Genomic DNA, 21,704 nt, shown 5'->3' on the forward strand with positions numbered 1-21,704 from the left:
GGGGTAGTTGCTACTTAAAAAGCATCTTTTACAACTTCTAACTGCCTAGGAGGTCTGTGGCACACTCCTACAATAGTATTACCTCTAATTCCCTCTCCCCTCCACCCTTTATTTGCTTTAAGATTCATGGACTCCCATGCACACACACCTCCTGAATCCAGAGCAAGATTCCCTCACCAGATCACATGCTCCCCTTTTTCTATTAGATCTGTTTCCTTTGGACGTGGCTTATTGCTATTTCAAGAATTATGTGTCATTCTACTAATTCTTGGTATGTTCTGTGATATTACATTTACTTTCTTGCCATTAAATTCAAGATCACTTTTCTAAGCAACCATTCCATGCACATCCACGTAAAGACCTTTGTGGAGACACAAAATATTGTTCTGATCTACTTCACTATATTTCTCTTGAGAATTAATGAATATCTATTTTTCTTCTTTTTGATGTCATGTATGCTATGCTTTCATAGTTTTGTTAGGGCATTTTATGCACAGTTGCTCCTCAAAATTCAACTTAAACCTTCTGGATCAGGTCATGGGTACCAACACTTGTCTCCCACCCTGACCCATTGTTGTGGCAGCTTAAGCCATGATCCCCAAACTAGATCCTATTTTTCACAAATACTACCCAGTTGCTCATTTCCCAGGTCCTTCTTTCTTAACCAAAGATCAGGACCTTCATGAAACACCACCTGTGTCCCCAAGGAAGTACTTATTTTTCCCTGGCCAGGACCTTAATATTATTAGAGACCCATTCCTGGCACAGCCTCATTCCCACATGCATGTCAAGAATGGGTAAGCTGTCCATCAGTGGACATTGGCACATCTTGGAAAGCCGTCATGCCTTACAGACATGCCACAGGAAAACGGGCCATCTGGGGTATGACAACAAAGGCAAGGTGACTTTATACCTTGAAAGAAGTGATTCTTCAGCCATGATGGATACAGCTTAGCAAAGGCTGTAGATAAAATCAGGGATGTATTAGACTGAAGAACCCAGCCAGTGCTCTGTTCTAAACAAGAGCCTCTGCCCAAAAAGCATTTCTTATGTCCCATGTTATCTTCTTTTAGTGTAAGTTTTTTAATAAAGTGAGGATAATAGTAGCACCCTGTATCTTAAAGGATTGCTGTGAGAATTAGATATGAAATACTTAGGAATCATTTTTAGTGTGTGGATTCTAGTTCCTGTTGTTGTCACTTTCATTGTTACCCCATTCAACATTTTCAGTCATCTCCCCTAAGCCTTTTCCATTTGTCTGTTTGTTCTGAGGCCTGGAACTGGTAAAGCTATTATTTCCTTCATACTAAAAGAAATGTAGTAAAGGAAATAGAGGCGGAGAAGGGAACTGTTTGAACTTAAACTTGGAGGTAGCAATCCTTGTGATGTATACTATACATTTCTTGTTCTAGAAATAAAATCATGAAATTCATTTCCTCACTTTTTTCTTCCCAGGGACATTGCTGCCAGGAACTGTCTCTTGACCTGTCCAGGCCCTGGAAGAGTGGCCAAGATTGGAGACTTTGGGATGGCCCGGGACATCTACAGGTAAGTCCTGTGAAGGCCCTCACCCATCAAAGCCCCCTCCCAGCCTCATCCCCTCAAGAGAATGGGACGTGGCTGCTTGGGCCCTAAATCATCTCTGGTATCTTGTCAGCTTGCCACCTAAAATTTCATTAAGTTCCTTTTCAATAAATAGAACCCTTAATTAGTACCCATGCCTGAAGGTCTGTTATAGGGTCACACTGCCTGCAGTAACTGATGCCAGGATATTACCAAGGCTGTCTTTCTGGTTCCACTCTAATCCTGGTACACTCTGAGTCACAGAATAACCTGGACACTTGATGTGGGGAAAGCTGCTTAATAAACTTTCACTTACCTAGCCCTCTCCGCAGTACTCAGGAATCCTAAGCAGGATCCTTCAGCCCAGGGAAGAGGACCCCAGAACTAGCAGGATTCAGGTCCAGCTCCCTGGACTTATGGCCCATGCCAGGAAACATGAGAGTGTAGTTCAAAGCCCATAGGGGCCGAGCTCAGCTTCATTTCTTTTTCCCTGTCATATTCTCAAGACGACATCAACAAAACAAGGTAAAATAATTTTTACTTTAAAAACAGCACTTCTATTTTACTTCATGTTATTCTTCTCTTCCCAACCCCTAGTTCCTTCTTTGTCTTATTTTTTTACAACAGTGACTTGCTCCATGAGCTAAGTGAGCCACCCCTTTGCATGGTCAATAATTACACCTTCCCTGGTCCAGGGATAGAGTGAGGAGAGATGCTCATATAGAGTTTCACTCTTTGGAGAAAGAGGAGACCTCTGAGGCCTCCAGCGGAACTGGTAGCAGTGTCCATGGGCTGAAAGTGCTGATGGCATCCTGTTGTTACAGGGTGGTAGCACGTGGAAGATTATGAGTTAGTAACGTTTGCAACTGCAGTCATCTGCCACTGGTATCCAGCACCTTACCTTACGTGCTCCGCTTCACCTTCGTTTACTGCCCAGAGCCTGCAGCCTTCCTTCCCCTCCTTTCCCAGAATTCCCTGGGGTTGCCTGGCCATAGGATACAAACATGCAGCATGACTTAGCGAGCCCTCAGTGAGGGGGCCCTTCCTCACCTTGGACAGCATCCGGCTCTGGGCTTCACAGCCCCAGCTTCCCTACAGCCCCACTGTTCCCACACACCCTGCACAGTTCCCTGGGCCAGGAACGGCCTTTGGGACAGCTTCTTCGCCACTCAGCTCCATCATCCCCCACTGTGAACCTTTCCTCTCCCTTACCCCAGCCTCAGGTAGAACAAAACAGTTATGCATATGTGTCGCCGAGTTTTGTACATCCATCCATCACTAGGTGTTGTTCTGTACTGCAGTTATTTATATGTCTAATCCACTAAATTGTATCCTTGGAAGAGGAAGACTAAGACTTATTTATGTCCTCGGCATATGACCGAGTGCCTGAGACATACTAAATACTCAGTACCTGTTCACTGAAGCAATTAATTAATCTAGGGAGCTGGTGGGGAACTGCCTCCTGTAATGCACCCCAAAAGGAGAACACAGGTCTAGAAGTGGAGCTGGCTTCAAAGGTATGGGTTAATTTATTAGTTTTTGTTAATGATGTCATTATTGCAACTCAACTGACAAAAACTAATAAATGAACTCACAGGCTTTTGAGGCCAGCCCCACCCACAGCCCTGTGTCTGGCAGGCGCTTACTATAGGAAGCAGCTTCCCACCTGCTACCGGGGTCATCTGTTGGTGCCTGTGTTGCACTAAGGACTGTATGGGAGCCGATGCAGAGCCAGAGAGCATAAGACACAAGCCCGGCTCTCAGTTCTCCCATTTTAGACCTTGTGGTACTGTGGGTCATCAGGAACTGGCTAGACTTAGAAGGGTGGAGTAATGTCATTCACTGTGAGTTATCATGAACAAAACCCACTAGGGAAATCCGACCATCTGAGAGTGGATAGTTTGGTCATTGCCTAGATCTTTTCTTTTACGCTTTCAGCAGGTTGTTTTGTCTCTTGTTAAATCACACCAAAGTTCTTCACCAAGTGATCTGTGTTCCCCTGTTCTCCTCCCAAATGACAAGAACTCTCATTAATGTAAAACCTTTGATGGGCCCGCCTTGTTGCCACTTTCCCGAGTTGCCCAGCCGGCAGAGCTCCTGCTCAGCGCCATCTCCAGAACCAAGCTCACGCTTCCTCTGCTCCCCCACAGAGCGAGCTACTACCGGAAGGGGGGCTGTGCCATGCTGCCCGTCAAGTGGATGCCCCCAGAGGCCTTCATGGAGGGAATCTTTACCTCTAAAACAGACACATGGTGAGTCTCTCTACGGCCCTCCTCTGGGTCCCACTGCGGGCCTTAGGGGAATGCTCTTGGCCAAATGATCCCACACTCCCAGGGGGAGGGTGAGAGGAGAAGGATCAACATAACTGCCACAGGGCTCTCAAAGGGAGCCATGTATCAGAGTCATCAGAAAGGCCTGGTAAAACACCAGTCACTGGACCGCACCCTGAAAGCTTATGAGAAACTTCGTTGGAGATCTGGGGGCTGAGAATTTGCATTTCTAACAAGTTCCCAGGTGATGCTGAAACTGCTAGCTGGGGTGCCACACACTGAGAGTCACACGTGATTGTTTTCTTTTTACATAACAGTGAAGTTGTTTTTTATTCCAGCAATGCAACACTGAGTTAAGATTAGAAAAACTGATCAATGAAACTCTCCACATTAACCGAAGAAAAAGGAGAAGGAGAAAATGAGGAGCACCAAAGTGCAGCAGTTGATAGTGTGGTGAGACCCACTCTAGTTAAGAGTTAGTTTAGAAAACACTGTCTGTACATTAGATGTGCAGAAGTTACCCTCCTGCACGACTGAAGCTTAGTTCTCCTTAACCAGCTCTGGCAGCGCTGCCTCAGGCACTGCGGCCAGATTCCATCCCTTGCCTTCCTGGAGCTCCAGAGGGAAGAAACTACATAACTCCAGTCTAATCGGAAGAAATGCGGGCAGATTCCAACTGGCCATTTTTACAAAGCCCCTCCCTGAGCAGTGATCCTCCAAATGGTCAAGGACACCAAAAGCAAGGAGAGTCTGAGAAGTTGCCAAAGAGCCTAAGGAAACATAACTAAATAAAGTGGGATATTCTAATGAGGTCCTGGGGCAGAAAAGGGAAATTCAGTAAAAACTAAAGAAATCTAAATAAATTATGGGCTCTAGTTAATAACTGTGCCTTAATATTGGCTCATTAATCGCAACAAATGCCCTGTGCTAATGTAAGTTGCTAGAAACAGGGATCTGCGTGTGGGCTACATAGGAACTTTTTGTATTATCTGCATATGTTCTTTACGATCTAAAACTGTCTTTGAGAAAATAAATATTTTTTTAATATGATAGATATATAAAAGTAATAGAAAGTTTGGAAGACAGAGTCAAATAAATCTCCTAGAAAATAAAACAGCTATAAACAGATGGGATGTATAGGAAAGAAAAGAAAATTAAGAGGATTAGACCATTAGGCCTAATTAACTGGCAAACAGGAGTCCCAGAAAACATGAACAGAGGAAATGAAGGGAATAAAAATATCAAAGAAATAATTCAAGATTTCCCGGAACAGAAGGATATATATTTCCAGAATTAAAGTAGCCACCAAGTGCCAAGCACCGTGAATAAAAAGAGCCACAGGAGGACATCATCCTGAAATTTCAGTCACTGTGGTCAAGATTCTGCAAGCTTCCAAGGAGAAAATTAAGTAATAGCAAAAAATGGCCAGTGATAAAAGGGAATCCAAGTGGTATCAGATTTCTCAAGAGCAACACAGGAACCCCAGAAGGCAATGGACCGAAATCCTCCAAATTATGAAAGCTTTGCACTGAGGTAACGCCCTAAGACAGTGAGGCCACGATGACCAGGGTCCCCTTCCTGACCCACGTGTGAGGGCGTGAGCAAGAGCCGTGGGTATTTTAAGCCCCTGAGATTTAACTTACCCCAGCCCAGTGGATCTCAATGTGTGGGCCTCAGATCAGCAGCAGTGGCACCTGGGACTTTGTTAGAAACACAAACTCTCAGCTCCCACCTCAGGCCTAAGTCAACAGAAACTCTGGGGGGAGCACAGCCCTCTGGGTTTGAAGGAACCCTCCAGGTGATTCCATGTGCACCACCAGCACACCCTATCCAGTCACAGCTAAATAACTGCTCTGAACGCACGCGTGTCCTGTGACCCAGCGGTTCTAAGTGTCCACATTAAAAAGTGGTGCACACAGACAGACCTGCGTGAGGATGTTCATTTGCAAAGTTGTTTAGAATAGAAAAAAAAAAAAGCAAAAACAACCTATCCCTCAAGCAGGGGACAGAAAAATAAACTGTGGTTTATGTATATCATGGAAAACTATTCAGCAGTATTTTAAAAAATATACTAACCTATACAACATGGATAAATCTCAAGGCAATGTTTAGTAAAATAAAAGCAATTTCTAAAAAGGAGTAGGATATCATTTAGGTGTAACTTCACAACACAAAGATTACGTCTATAATGTAGATTCTTCATAGTTTATGCTTTCACACCGTATCTGTATGTATGTTGTTTCTTCAGAAGGAGGAGCACTGCCCCAAATGAACAAACTAACTCTTAGCACGTGGATACACAGGCATCCATTGAACTACTTTGCTTTTTTACAGTTTCAATTATTTCACAGTTAAAATGTTTAAAGAAACAAATAAAAACTTCAGACACTGGTAAGTGCTACACAGATGACAAAGCAGAGGATTGAAGTGCAGATGTCAGAGGAGGGGAGCCGACTTAGTAAAGAGGAGAGGGGAAGACTCCATGGAGGAGGCGATGTTCCAACACTTTTCCAGCTGAGGCAAAGTCACATGTAAAAGGCTAGTGGCAGGAACAGGTCCTCGGGGCTGGAGCAGGTGAGCCCCGGGGGCCCTGGTAGTTGAGATGGAAGGGCAGGCTGGGCGGAACAGGAATGGCCTTAGGACCCAGGCTAGGGGATGCGAGCTTTATCTGGAGTGTGCTTTTGAGATGCTCTGCAGTAGTTGGAAGCCCGAGAGTAAGTGTGATCTTAAAAAAAAAAAAAAAAAGAACCCTGTGCCCACTGCCATGAAAATGGACTGGTGTGGGCAGGCCAAGTTGGGAAACAAATTAGGAAAATACTGAACATTTCTAGGAGAGGAACGAGACTTAGTGGCAGCAGTGGAGGCCATTAAAAGTAGCCAGATCCAAGCTCTGTCTGGAGAGTAGTTAGCTGGGCTGCTGAAGGCTGGGTGTGGAGTGGGAGGTGAAAAGAGTGAGATTAGGGACTCAGAGGTTTGCAGCGTGAGCAGATGGACAAACGGTGGTACCTTGCTGGCAGGAAAGGTGGGGAGGGTGTCTGGGAACAGAAAGAGCTCTGCTGGGGCCTGTCAAGTCTGAGTTGCCTATTAAGATAGGCCAGTGGAGAGGTTCCCTGGCCTTCTGATACATGAATTTGTAGCTCAGAAAGGCAGACAATGAATCAGCTGGCTGGATATTTAGATACAATATGGCGACTTGTGGTCCCATTTTTCTTAAAAGTATAGCCCACCCTCTACCACACCTGGGGGCTATCTTCCATCTTCTGGTTATGAATAAAGGAAAATAGCATTTAACTTTAAAAGGCTGATAAGCACAGCACAATTCATGATTTTAAAACCTTTTTGTCAGCTTATCTTCATTGACTCAAATTTTTAAATAATTTTATCAGCAATCATTTAACCTATTTCCATCATTTCAGGCAGAGTAAGTTTAATATCAACAGAAACAGAGTGGGATTTTTTTAAATACTCGCTTTTATTTGATTTTGAATGCTTTGGTGCAAAGCTTTGGGCCTGTTACCCCTACTTAAGACAGGCTTATGGGTGATTAAAGAACCATCTGGTACAGGTCTTCCCCTATCTGAAAGCAGAGCATTCCTATGAAACCTTTCCTAAGCTGAAATGGCATGAAGTGGAGAAGCAATTACCATTAATTTATAGGGAAAAACATTTTAGCATTCCCAGACCCAAAAAGTAACTCCCTTGGGCTTTTCTGATACCTTAAGACACATGTTGCTAGTGGATCCCTGAAACAAATCCAGATAAAGCACGAACACCCACAGACACGCTTCAAAGCGCTGGTGCCTTGGTGCCGAGATGCTGAGTGGTTCCCAGGGAAGGAACCTGGGGGCTGCCGCTGGGGTCTTCGGCTCCGTAGGTGTAACTGCCTCTGTTAGGCTTCCCGCGAAACCCTCACAGAATGTGATGGCCACTTTCTGCCTTCTTTATAAAAGCAAAAATCCTCTTCAGATTTCTTTCAGTTCACAAAAACAGGTACTAAGGTATGTCTTTTGTAAAAGCAAAGTGGCTTAACGCAAACGTTTGAAAGGCAGGGGGATACCTGTACACAAAATATAAATCTGCCTTAGCGATATAGGGTTGCTCCTATTTAGGATGGGCCTGGCCTATAGGTGATTCAAGAACCATCTGGCATGTATAACATAGGTTTGCCTTTTGGGTTCCTAGATAAAATACAAAATAGTTAAAACTGAATTTCAGATGAACAGATAAATTTTGAGTATAAGTCTGTACCATGCAGTATTTGGGATATACTTAAAATTTTGTAAAGTATTTCTTGTCTGTCTGGAATTCATGTTTGACTGGTGTCCTGTATGGTTATTTGATAAAATCTGACAACCCTGCTTACCTTATATTACCAAAGTTCAATGACTGACACTACTTCTTTCTCCCTTGAACTCTAAAACAAGAAAATGCATCTCTTTGCAGTCTATATGTGGTTTTCTCAAAGGACACTGCAATCTTATCACCTATCTACCTATCTGCCTATCATCTATATATCTATCATCTATCTACCTATCATCTATCTATCTACATATCTATCTATCTATCTATCTATCTATCTATCATCTATCTATCTATCATCTATCTATCTATCATCTATCTATCTAGAAAGCAGGCAACATACAGCTGCAATCTGCTGCCAATTTCTTGCATGACTTTGCATATTTTATTTTGCTTTGAAGGAAGACAGACCACCAAGCAGAGAGGAACAATGTATGTACCAGCAATTTGTAGGTAGCAGAATCAAGAGATCTAATCATGTATTCTGGTCTGTCTCAGGTTAGTTGTATTATAAAGTCTGCTTCAGCCTTCTCACCTGATGAGTTTGGAAACTATCTTTGCCCAAACTTCCTCACAAGACTGAAGTTTCACCGAGATGATGTTAGTAAAAGTACTTTGTGTTCCTTAGTGAATGGACGAGTTATTGTTCTCTATAACATTTGAGGTAATATTTATTAACATCAGAAAACTACAACCAGATACAAAAATAAAAATAGGCCTTTTTTTGGTCAAAAAGGTAATTACAAAATTAAAAGTTTAAAATAAAAGTTTAGTCAAAATATCAAAGAAGAGGTTTTTGGAGCACAATAAATATCATTTTAAAGTTAATTTAAAACAAATAACAAATGAGCAATCAAGTGCATTTCTGTAAAAAGAGAAATTTAAAAATGCCCTACCAGGTAGTAAAACAAATACACGAGAAGTAAAACAGAATATTAGCAATACAAGAGGAAGACTAACAGATGAAGTGGGTAGCCCAGAAACAGAATTCTTATTTTTACTCACAAGTCAATAGGTAAAGGGGAAATGATTTTATGAACAACGTTAAAAAAGTGGTTGTTTGGAAAAACAATTTAGTTTAGATCCTTACCTCACAGTGTATGCCAAACCAAATTCCAGCCAGATTTGAGAAGAGAGAAAAAAAAACAAATACAACTAGAAGAAAATAGCAATTATTCATCTAATCTTTGGTGAAGGGAAGATGGTACAATCAATACAATCGATGGAGGAAATCACAAAATTAAAAAAAGAATTTTTTTGACTTCCTAAAAATAAAGTCTTTGGTATGCTAAAAAGTAGAAGTATTTGAAGTATGTGAATTTTGGATAGAAGGTTAAAATCTCTAATACATAAACTATGTCTACAAATCAAAAAAATGGATATATACTAAACCAATATGTGGATTAAAATGAGCAAAAGATAACAACAGTTCATAGGAGAAAAAAAGGAAGTGAGTTAATAAATACTTAAGGAAACACTCAACCATGTTAATTATTAAGTCAATAAACAATTTATAAGATTCTTCCTTTTTTTTTTTTTTTTAACCATCAGCGAGATTTCTCATTTTTGATAAGAATACTCAGTGTTGGTGAAGTGTCTGGGGCACTCTTGCATAAAATACTTGTTGATGATCAGTTGCATAAGTCAACAGTGGACACTATGCGCCAAGAAGTTTTTGGTGTTCATATCCTTTGATCTAGTAATTCCATTAGAATTATCCTAGATTTTATCATATTACCCTAGTTATAAATTTGGGGGATTTATCTAAGGAAATTGACCTTTGAAAAAGTGCACAAAAATTTTCACCACAGCATCTTAACTATTTTAAAAATTGAAAGCAGTATGGAAAATATAAGGCAAATTATGGCACAACTACTCCATGGAATGTTTTACAGCCATTTCAAATTCTATTTATGAAATGCATTAACATGGAAAATGTTGATGCTCTAATGGAATTTGCAACAAAAAAAATCAAGGTTCAAAATTGCACATTAAATGTAACTGCAGTTATGTAAAAAAAAAATCTAAACACAGAAACTTGACTGGGACAAAAAAAAAACAACATGGTAACAATGGTCACCCTTCTGTGGAGCATTGCATAGGGCTACTCTCTCATTCTTTTATTTTCCTCCATATTAAGAATCATCTACTGTAGAAAAATGTGTAATTAAACATTTTTTAAGTTTCACATCTGTGTCTGTGTCCCTGTATCTGTGTACGTGCCCATATGTGTGCATGCATGTGTATGCGTGTGCATATCCATACCTTCTGTCCTGTGCGCAGGTCGTTTGGAGTGCTGCTGTGGGAGATATTCTCTCTCGGATATATGCCGTACCCCAGCAAAAGCAACCAGGAAGTTCTGGAGTTCGTCACCAGTGGAGGACGGATGGACCCACCTAAGAACTGCCCTGGGCCTGTGTACGACTCTTTCAGGAATATTTCTACAAGTTACTAAGCACTGTTCTCCTTTTCAGAAAATATCTTCAGCCACATATGCTTTTTTGTTTTAAGATGAAGGGGCAGATGGCCAGCTTCATTCAGTATGCCCCAAGATAGGGATGTGTCTGAGAATTCAAAGAGATGGGTCCCTTGAAAGCAATAACGTCGTGGCTTAAAAGGTATCAGTTCGCTGCCTAGAGGCTGTGGGCTCACCAGCCTCACAGTCCTTAAGCAGCTACTAGGAACTGGGGTCCAGGACTCCACCCCCAACACCGTATGCCTTGAGTTTCCTTTAAATCCTTGCATTCCCTGCGTTTGTGGCTGTCCTATCTGGCATCCCTCACCTCCTTCCCACAAGCAAGGCAGATGGGAAATACAATTAGAATACTGTGCTTCAGAGGTGACTCTAACTCAGGAATGCAGCGAGAGAGGAGCCAGATTAATGTAAACACCAGGATGTGTGTGTATGAGCTTTGGTATTACACCTTCCCACCTGGGCACCCACAGTGACTCATCGACAGAGGGCAGCATACACCCAACCACATGGGACTTGATGAGCTGCCCCCTTTGTGACATGCCACCCCCGATCCCATTTAGAAAAGTGATGGGGAACATGTCTTGTTGGGGGTTTTAATTGATTTTAATTGTTTCTCCTGATTTCAGTTAATGCACTGGTTCTTCTTTTAGATACCGGATAATGACCCAGTGTTGGCAACATCAGCCTGAAGACAGGCCCAACTTTGCCATAATTTTGGAGAGGATTGAATACTGCACCCAGGTATAAACATTTTTCCCCCTTGACCAGCATTTATAGGGAAGTGTTAAAGATGGCAAATACCAAAATGTGAAATACAAGTTAACAAGCCAGAAAATATGTTATGATCATGAGAATGATTATCTGTACAGTAAAATGATTGGTATCTCAGTTTGTAATAAATTTTGTAAATAAATACTGGTAACTGCCACTTTCTTCACCAGCACATGATACAGTGCCAGACACTCATATATTACGGAATCAGTTCAATTCACAAGTATTACCTAAACCCTAACTGGGTACCCAGTATCTTACTAGACAAAACCAGAGCATCAAAGAAGTATGGAAAACATCTGCTCTCAAATAGTGTCTAGCCTGGATAGAGAAACAATAATGGGAACGAATTGTAGCAATGTATGTAGTTGTTAGATTATATGTCCAAAGATACATGTTAGAGCGATTAAAGGAAGGAAAGGTCCAAGTTCCCTGGGAGACGTGGACATCATCAGTCGCATTAGTACAGAATCTGTAATACACAAACCACTTCTCACATATTTCATTTTATCCTCATTGAGGTTCATAAAATATCCCCATTTTCCAGATGAGGAGTTAAGGCTCGGAGAGAGGCTGTCCTAGCCATCCTGCTGGTCCCTGTGTGGATCCCTCTTCCCTTTCCCTCTGTAAAGACTACATTTTCCCTTTTCTACCCCACTTTCAGAAACTACTATGCCTCTTACCTCCTCTGGAGTAGAGGGGCTGTCCAGTGAGAATCCTGTTTCCTCCCCGTCCTTGCATCCACGCCCCTGCCCACCACCTTCCTCCCCACCACGGAGGCAGGGTCTGTCCTCCCCACCAGGCTGAGCCACCTGCACCTCAGCTGCCCCTCGGGCTCCCCCGCCGCCCCCCGTCCTCCCCACTGCACCTGCCCTCCTCTCCTCGCCCCTGGCTCTCATTCTGCCAGGACATCTGATTATGGAGAGTATTTTAGAAGTCAGACAAAACACCTCTACCTCTCCAAATTCCCTGTCTTAGTCATGACGACAGACAGACACATTTTCAAACTACGGTCATTTCCTGGCCTCCCAGTCCCAGCCTCTCAGGTCCTTTCAGCTCAGAAGGTGGACTGGCATTTATCTAGACAGACTTCATTTACAAGTTATTTGGGGTTCTTTCAGGGAACTTGATGTTCATTGACCTTTTAGGCTATTATGTTATAATATTGGAGGAATATATCCACTGAAATATAAAAAGTTTGGAGTAATTTTCTCCGAAGTATATAATATCCCTCTTAAAAGCTGGTAGTTCTACGCAAGCATATTTCAAGTGACTCACTATAGAAATTAATAATTAACAGGGAAGGAAACTAAAGAATAAAAGAGAATCAGAAGGTAGTTATGTTTTTATTCTTAAACTATTGATGAATACTGGACCACTGTGCTTTTCTGTTCAACTGAAGTAATGGTTTTCCCAAGTTGCATAAAATATTAAAGAATTTAAAGTCCCCAAGTTTAAGTTTCCTTCCACAAATTTTCCTCCATCCTCTGGCAACCAGTTCTGCTTTTCTGTATCTACATCTACTGCTGTAAAAATAATCCAACACAAAGTCAGTTTGGTAAATGGTTTTCCTCACATCATTGTTAGTGTTTCCTGGGCCTCACAAAGTCCTCGTCAGATCCAGGCTAGTTGAAGAACCAGGGCATTGTGACGTGCAATGTAATGATACAACACAGAAAAAAGTATAATCAAGTGTAACCCACCCAAATGTGAGGCAGTGGGAGGTAGCTAGGAAGAGAACAGGAGATAAGCCTTGTAGGCCAAGGCGGTGTGTGTGTCTCTCTCTCCTCTCCTTCCCTTGTCCCCTATGCACGCGCCCGCGCGCACACACACACACATATTTTCTTTTTAATTGGATTTTATTGAGAATAGACCAGAGTAATTTTTTAAACTAATTCATAATTTTTAAAAATTCCATTTTTTAAATCTCTGAGATTTGCCAAAAGTGGTCTCTGCAAAGCCTTTCCTGGCCCTGCTCCCCGGCCCCAGGCAGGTGGCTGCTGCCCAACACCCTGTACACACTGCTCACCAGCTGAGCTCGTCAAGGATGGGGAGGACGTCTCACTCGTTTCTTATTCCCCAGTGCCTATAGATTAATAAGCATCAGTGTTTCTGATAAACACGGAATGGTTTCCTCATCTGGAAAGTAAATTTGGATGAGGCTGTCACTAAGGTAGCTTCCGGATCCAAGATTTTTGGTCGGTAGTTAACGTCCTAATCAGTTCATTTCCCCCACCTGTAGGATCCCGACGTGATCAACACGGCTTTGCCCATAGAATATGGCCCGCCTGTGGAAGAGGAGGACAAGGTGCCCGTGAGGCCCAAAGACCCCGAGGGCATGCCGCCCCTCCTGGCCTCGGCGCCGCCGGCCGCGCGGGCGGAGGCCCAGGAGCCAGCCGCCGCGGCCCCGCTGCCGTCCGCGGCGGGCAAGGCCGGCAAGAAGCCTGCGGCAGCGGCGGCAACGGCGCGCGCCCTCGCAGCTGCGGAGCGGGGCCACGTCAACATGGCGTTCTCCCAGGCCCACGCGCCGCCGGAGCTGCACAGGGCCCAGGGAGCCAGGAACAAGCCGACGAGCCTGTGGAACCCCACCTACGGCTCGTGGTTCACCGAGAACCCCGCCAAGGACAATCCTCCCGCGGAGGAGCGGCGGCGCGCGGGGGGCGCCGCGGGCCGGGGGCGGGGCTGCGGCGGGCCTGCGAACGCCGCGGCGGGCCGCCCGCCCGGGGCCGCTCTGCTCCTGGAGCCGTCCTCGCTGACCGCCCGCGCGGCCGACGTCCCTCTGTTCCGGCTGCGGCACTTCCCGTGCGGAAACGTCAACTACGGCTACCAGCAGCAGGGCCTCCCCGCGGAGGCGGCCGCTGCCCCCGGGGCCGGCCACCACGAGCACGCCGCCCGGAAGGGCGCGCCTGGGCCCTGAGCCCGCCGGCACCCCGGGCCCCTCCGCCGCGGCCCCGAGCCCGCGGCGGGAGGGCAGGGGACGGCTCCTGCACGGCCAGAGACCGAACGTCACTTTTCATGTTGTGCCAACTTGTTTTGAAGTGCCACATACAAAGCTGTATTTTCACAATGCTTTAGAAAAAGGTTTTGAGCATGGGTTCGTCCTAGTCTTTCAAACGAAGAAAATACCATAAAGATGAGCGAGAAATGCAAGGCCCACACGCGGCTGTATAGTTTCTATGCATGGTCGATGTACACGTGCTCTGCTCCCTCGGACTGTGCGCTCTGCGCCCGCGCAGCGGGATTAGCTGCTTCCGCGTTTCGTAGTTGGGCCATAGATGTTCCCTTCCCTTGTTGATGGGGACCTGGACCGCTTGAGGGGAAAGGGAAAAGAAATAAAGGAGCTGGTTGTACATGAGGAAAGACATTCTTTACTGGGAAAGGAGAGCCACAGATACGGAAATGTCATTGTAGCTGTGCAGGTGCTCGTGGTTGCACCGATTCAAGGACGATTGGGAAATGGTGACTGGTTATGGTAGTACAGAGAAAATGTGCAGCTAGTCCTGTGAATGAGACATTCACTGTGCTTTGAGGGTAATCATGTACCTGTCCAGGTCCACACATTCACACATCCTGTTACTATACCTCATGCCTTAAGAAAACCCTCCTTCTAAAAGTAAATGAGTGTGAGGTTTCCTAATGCATTGGAAACTCAAGATTTGAATTATTAATTACTTAGAAATTTTCCACTAATTAAAATTAGCTGATCATTTAAAAACAAAAATGTTAAGCAGCAGTGAAACATCACAGCATAGAAACATATCCATTTGTGGGCACTTTTAAGTGTCAAGACGTCTTGGGCCAAAACCTCTAACAGTTTCAATCATGCAGGTCACCAAACTGCCGTTTCTACTTGCAGAGACAGAGGGTCACTGGAGTGGCAGGCCCCCCAGGGGCCCTAGAGAGGCCCTGATGCGCTCCCCTTCCTTCCAGTGCTGCCCTGAGTTGTCTCCTCCCGCAGTCATGGATCCCAGCGTGCCTGGAAACACAGGTTTGCTGAGATATACATAGCGTAATTTGTAGAGCTACAAGCTGCAGATTGAAACAGGATTTATCCTCGGGGTGGCAATGAGCGAAAGAATTGAGGAGATGTGGGGTGCTGAGGTCGACACTGGAGTGTTACAGTGGAAGTTCTGCACTTGGTTTCACAGATGAACTCTATCTCCATGAAAATGAAGTGGAATCTGAAATTTCGCACACATACGCAGTATCGCTCACTTTTCAGGAAAACGCTTATTCTCTCCCTCTGCTTCTCCTCCATTCTCTTGCCCAGTTTCTTCCCAGTGGTAGCTGTACCGAAACATCACTTAGGGAGGAAAGCATTTCTTACTACACACTAGGCACTAAGCATTCCCACAAAAAAGGATTGTGTACATGCTTACCTTTCCCTCCTCTCCCTCAGTTTCTCCTACATCAAAAGTATCACTTTGGGTGTGGGAAAGCCATTCCCTTCCAAGCCAACACTAGCAAGTGTTCATTCCCCCTCTGGCAGATGCCCGCATGGGCCAGCAGCTGTTGCACGTCTGTAGAAGCAGTGATACCCTGCACGCCACTTGTCCTCATTTTCTTAACACCAAAATATGCTTATCAAACATACATGAAAATGAAACATCAATGAACTTATATCTAAGTTACCAACCACATGTGTAAAGTTCTAGCTCATGCCAGGCACAAAAATTAAGTATATAAGCATTAATTATATAAGCATTAATCTAACTCATAAGCCACCTGAAGGGGTCCAAGAATCACACTTGGAAGAAACATTCTCCTAAAGGATAATGACAGAGGAGCTGTCAAAACTGAGAACACTTTCATTTTATACCTATAACACCAGTAACCAATTAAACAGGGAGCATGCTACATTGTTAAACAGCCAGCTCTCTATTGTTACTACTGGGGAAAAAAATCTTTTCCCTTTCTCTTCTCAAAAACTACAAATCCAGTACATCTTCAGGTTGTGCCTTAACTACCACAGAGATTGATTTGTCGGTTCTCTCTCATCGTCTTATATGGGTACCAACTTTCATGTAAATGACAGTCAAGTCTTGAAAGCCTGTAAACACGGTCAAGTAAATAAACAACTCCACTCTGAGCTATGATGACCTCAAGACGTTTCATTTAACTCACTGTAAGCCTTAAGTATCGCCATGACATTAATCTGGACTACGGTCCCCTCAATACTGCACCAGCCGTATGGTGACAGCAATTCATAGAGATGCTATGGACTCTCATATTTATTAACAATGATAGAAAGTTCTACCTAGAATATGAACAGGCACAATTAAAGTTTGCTGAAGCTATGTTAATTAAACCATAAGCTAGAATAATTATTTATATTCTGAGTCTATAAAGAAGCTCATCAAAAGTTCAACTGCTTTGTTGGGAAACTGGCAATTTGTGAAGGAATGACCAGTTTGTGGGTATGTGACGCATCAAAATTATAGCAAATCAAAATAGCAGGAGTGAACTTTTTTTTTTTTTTTAGAGTCTGATTTACTTAGAGTCGGAAGACCGGCTTCTCTTCCACCAGTTAGGGCGTGAGTCCGGCTCTCCTTGGGCTATCAGACCTGGCTCAGGGTCTCCACGTACTTCCCTTTCTCACTGCCCCACCCCCAGGGAGGCTGTAAACTGGAAGCACAGGCTCTCCCTCAGATGCTTCTCAGGTTCCCAAGTGATTTGGCGTTGGCTGCAGGGAGAATTGCAAAAGTCAAGTGTGTCCACACATCCCCGCCCTCCTACCGTACCACCAACGCTTCCTGGGAGTTGTCGTATCCGCGCCTCTCCCGCCTCTTTACTCTCCTGTTAGTGCCATGTTTGACTTCATCTGTCACTTATTTAATAACAACAGCAAGAACCCTGCCAGAACCAAGTCCTTTTCATCTCAAAAGAAGAATGTAAAGATTCTCTACCACAGTTACAACTAAGTGTTAACAATCAGCATCACAGAAAGGAAGAGATTTAATCAATCTGGATACTTTTTAAAAAAGTTTCTGGCATCTCCAGATGCCAGAATACTTTCCGGTAAAGTCTATAGCTGTAAGATATTATGTAACTGTAGATTACCTTCATTCCACTAAGAAATTCTAAGATCAGGCTATTTTAATTGATTTTCTCCAGTAACAGCAGGATTAAAATTCATATGAGCTTTATAGACCTAAAACAAGAGGCCTATGAATTCAGACTACTCTGAATAACAGATTCCCCATGACAAGATTCATAAAACTGTATGAGGTGTGTTGTCAATCTGTCTTGAGCTAATGACTTCTGAAATGGGTCCCCAAGGAACATACAACTTGACTTTGCTAATTTCGTTGCAGCAGATGGCTCTCCGTACTGTGTGAACATACAAAATGAAACCAGCATTCCCGTAATACTCCACAAGATGCCCAAAAATAAAAGATAATTAGTGAGAATAGATAGTAAGGCTTCTATTAAGATTCCATTTTCATTTGGTATCCCGAGTAGGCGTCATTTTTAAAGCACCATGCAAGTACTAACTTATTTTTAGCTCTATCTTAACAACTTCAAAACATTTGAAAAACTCAGTGTAAGAACACACTAATACATAGAATTGAGGGGAGGGAGGAAGATGAACCGTAACCACAGAACAGAAGCAATGACTTCCCTCTGAGTATTCAGTAAATGTAAGACAAGTGTGTTACTCATCCATGTAAAGATGGCCTGCCAGGCTAAAACCAGCAGTTGCCCAAATCTGTCTGCAGGGTGCCTCATGTCCATGCCTTTAATCCTTCTGTCAGACGCATTCCCAAGCGATCTCCACAGTACATTCATCTCCTAAGGCCTACTGGCCTCCTCACAATTCTTTATCCCACCGTCACTAAATGCTCATTCAGTAGGCTAGTTTCAGCTGGTATTTGCTGAAGGGCAGTCTTAGTAAATGAACTCTCACTAAGCCTTAGCAACTAGTGTATTGATGCTCCCTAGGACATTTACGTTATGAGAGAAGTTACTTGCCAATATAGATGAGTATCAAGACAGATGAAATTTCAGCTGACTGTAATATTTTGGATGGTTTGGCTAACAGGAAGCAGGTTGGGTAGGAGCTAAGAGACGTAGGTGTTACACGGCGCTGTCTGCCTCTGCCACACAAGTCAGTTACTGCGACTCTCACTTTCTCATTTTAAAATATGGGCAGTTTGGTCTCAAAGGCCCCTTCCAACTCTGAAGTCTGTGATTTTGTAAGACTTCACCTCTGTGTAAGGTAAATCTCAACACTCAGCCCACAGTCAGTAGGATGTGACTGGGATGTGTGTGTATGTGTACATGGGTTCTTTAACCTTGACTCTTAATTCGTTTAGAGCCAAAGCCAATTAATTCAGTGCACAATCCCAGTGAGCCAAATTATATTTAATCTTTATACAGAAGCAGACAAGAAGTTTAGTATCAGTCCTCTGTTCATTCTTTCCAGCCAAAGGCCTCTAACAAATCATAAAATCATTAGCATAGCCTAACAGTTAATCAGGGGAGGTTTCCCGACAGAAGCAAAGCTGGCGGGACCAGGGGCATCACATCCATATGTAATGGCCTTCACACCTTCAGTGTCACACCACTTATTTCTCTTTTGTTACACTGACTACAACTGCAGCCTTACTAGCCAAGTTAAAAAAAGATCGTAAAACCTATCTTGGGAAGGCAATCTTTTACCACACCTAATATCCAAAGATAGATCTAATGCACTTTCTGTCAGCTGTCAATTTACACCTCCCAGGGCACATTTCCGAAGTGAGAAAGTCCAGAATCAGCCGCATGTCTGAGCCCAAGAGGTGTCTGTTTCTGTGGAGCAATGCATCCCCGAACAAGTGTCCTGTGCCCTTATGAAGAAGTCCTCTCTCCCAGGCACCACAGGATTGGAGAGATTCCTTTTCAGGTTTGCAGAGACACTCCCCGCCACTGGATGGCTGTTTTTGGAAACATGTTGTTGATAAAATACCTTTTAGTGGTTCTAGAAACAGAATCCCAAAGAGATAACTAATTCAAATATCTCACCAAAAGATAAGACTGTGAAGATTACAGGCAAATTTTCTACATTTTAGTGCATCTAATAGTTGAGAAAAAATTAAGCCTTTTTGTACTGCTTGAAAGTAATATTTATATACTACTATTTCACAGTTCTCAGAAGAAATAATGGAGTACTAAAGACAGAAATTCTTCTTCCTCTGTATGTACTAGTAAGCAGCTGGTGATGTTTTATACAAGTTAAGAAACTAAAGCAGAACATTACACTGGATTCTCCTTTGTCACACACCAAGGAGTGTGAAGTGAGGCCTCAAGAAATCTCATTCTATTTTTCCACTCCCTAAGCTCTATTCCCTTCAATAAAGAGAAAAGATCATTTGATAAAATTTCATTTCTTATTAGAAAGATATTTTTATTGGCAGGTTCAGTAAAAGGGGCTGACATTTTTTACTTTTCTCTATTGTCTATAATGCAAAAATCCACTTTTCCCCACCATTAATATGGGACTTTTGTAACTATTAAAAATCACTTTAAAATCTATTTTAGGATATTTTTTCCAAGTATATTGGATAGTAACATCTATCCCTCATAACAAGAGCTATTCAGGAACAGCCAATGTAACTATTGCTGTTGACTGAGATCTAAGCTAAATCTCAAAGTCATGTGAAAGAAAGAATAAAAAGAATGGCTTGAAACTGTGTGTATAATTTCAACATGATTCATTTCCACATCAGTCTGATTTGATTTATGTGAAAAATAATTAGTACAGTCTTTAAGAAGGTAAGTCTACTTCGAGTAAAACCATGATAAACTTTACTAGGCTGGAGTTTACAGGACTTACCCTCCATGAGACTGACACAGGTCAAGGAGAACACAGCACCTGGGTATTTCAACTTCCTGTGCTTTAGAAATGTTTAAAACTCAGATTCAGTACAGTACAAGTAGATTTCAGAAACTCCCTATTTAATTTCATTTAACCAATTCAAACAACTTTGACTAAACATCTGATCCTGAGCCCAAATTCCTCTGGCTAAGAAGCCTACAAGGGCATGTGTATGTAACTACAGTAGCAACAGACTTGTATTTCTGGGTTCACTTAGGATTTTAGAGCTGAACTTAAACCAGATTTGTGGGCATTTTTTAAATGACACCAGTGATCATTGGGGACAGGTTATATTTTAAGCTAAATTAAAATGCAAACTTAGCCTCAATTTAAACACCTAAAATATCTTCACCAACATAATTCAGAACTCGCTGCCCACTCCTCCGTGCACCACGACCAGCACACCTCCCTACTTGAGCTGTCTAGTACGTGAAGAAACTTACTGCTGCTGCTTTAATATGGAATCTATTCATTATAAGATATCCTAAAGGAATAAGAGGGGGGAAAAAGATTCTCACACCCCTTGGGGCCTTTCTCCTCAAGGGAGAGGCTGGTTACAGAAAAACAGTTTTGTTTCTACCAAGTATAATGAAAAGATGTTATTGTCAATAATATGTACCCACCATCTATTCAAATTCACATATATTTTTTCCCTCCTATAAAAAGGAGCATTAGCAAAAATTTGGTAGAAAATTTTTTTTGCCTATGCATAGGCATATTCTACTTGTGATAAAACCTTAACATGCCCTATTTAACTTGTCCATCCCACATACAAGCTTCATTAGACATATCTGTTGTATATTCAAGCAGCTTATGTGGCACTGTTTGTAAATAAGGGCCTATGTATCAAGGGATAGTATAAATGATTATTAAAAATATCTGTGTGATAATGTGTTTTGTATTAACTACTGTATTTGTGTTATAAATAAGTATAGTGAAGCAAAGGGCATAGAGAAAAATAAAAAATAAACCATCCTACTGCCTTGCAATGTGGGATACATATAGTGAGTCTCTGAGTCAATCATTTAGACAAACAGTGTCCACCGAGTACTTAAAATTACTATAGCTGCTTCTTAAGAATGATTCCTAATACATTATGTCTCTAGACATTAGGCCAATGTGGCTTAAATAACATTATCAGACACTCTAAATAGGGAGGTCCAAAATAAAATTCTGAAATGAAAATGCTTGGCACAGAAACCAATGTTGTACAAGCTTGAGAAATATCCAGCTAATTCTATATTAAACCACATATACTACTTACTATGTTCTCAAAGTATCATCATATCAAAGTAGAAATGCAAAGCCAGCCACAGGGAGCTTTCTCTTAGGAAAAGCTTTTCCTTAGCCTCCCCACAGGCAGCTGCCTTAGGTGACCCAGTTGATTCTTTCCCACCCCATTCTCTATCACTCAACAGCCTTCTATCTCCTACATGTCACCATTCTGGACCATGACTCTAACTTCTCT

At 42.8% G+C, this 21,704-nt stretch overlaps 1 protein-coding gene across 2 annotated transcripts in view; it reads left to right on the plus strand.

Annotated features, from left to right (window-relative positions):
• Positions 1–16,957, plus strand: part of ALK (ALK receptor tyrosine kinase) — a 676,956-nt gene extending 659,999 nt beyond the window's left edge. The window contains exons 25-29 of one of the 2 annotated variants that reach the window (XM_036903608.2): positions 1,456–1,548; positions 3,714–3,815; positions 10,416–10,550; positions 11,259–11,349; positions 13,622–16,957. In XM_036903608.2, coding sequence (XP_036759503.2) covers positions 1,456–1,548; positions 3,714–3,815; positions 10,416–10,550; positions 11,259–11,349; positions 13,622–14,296 — 1,096 coding nt within the window. In that variant the 3' untranslated portion in view covers positions 14,297–16,957. The remainder of the gene's footprint in view (positions 1–1,455; positions 1,549–3,713; positions 3,816–10,415; positions 10,551–11,258; positions 11,350–13,621) is intronic. The other variant, XM_036903609.2, reaches the window with a different exon arrangement.
• The last annotated feature ends 4,747 nt before the right edge of the window (positions 16,958–21,704 follow it).

Source organism: Manis pentadactyla, chromosome 2, assembly GCF_030020395.1.
Source record: "Manis pentadactyla isolate mManPen7 chromosome 2, mManPen7.hap1, whole genome shotgun sequence".
NCBI classification, from domain to species: domain Eukaryota; kingdom Metazoa; phylum Chordata; class Mammalia; order Pholidota; family Manidae; genus Manis; species Manis pentadactyla.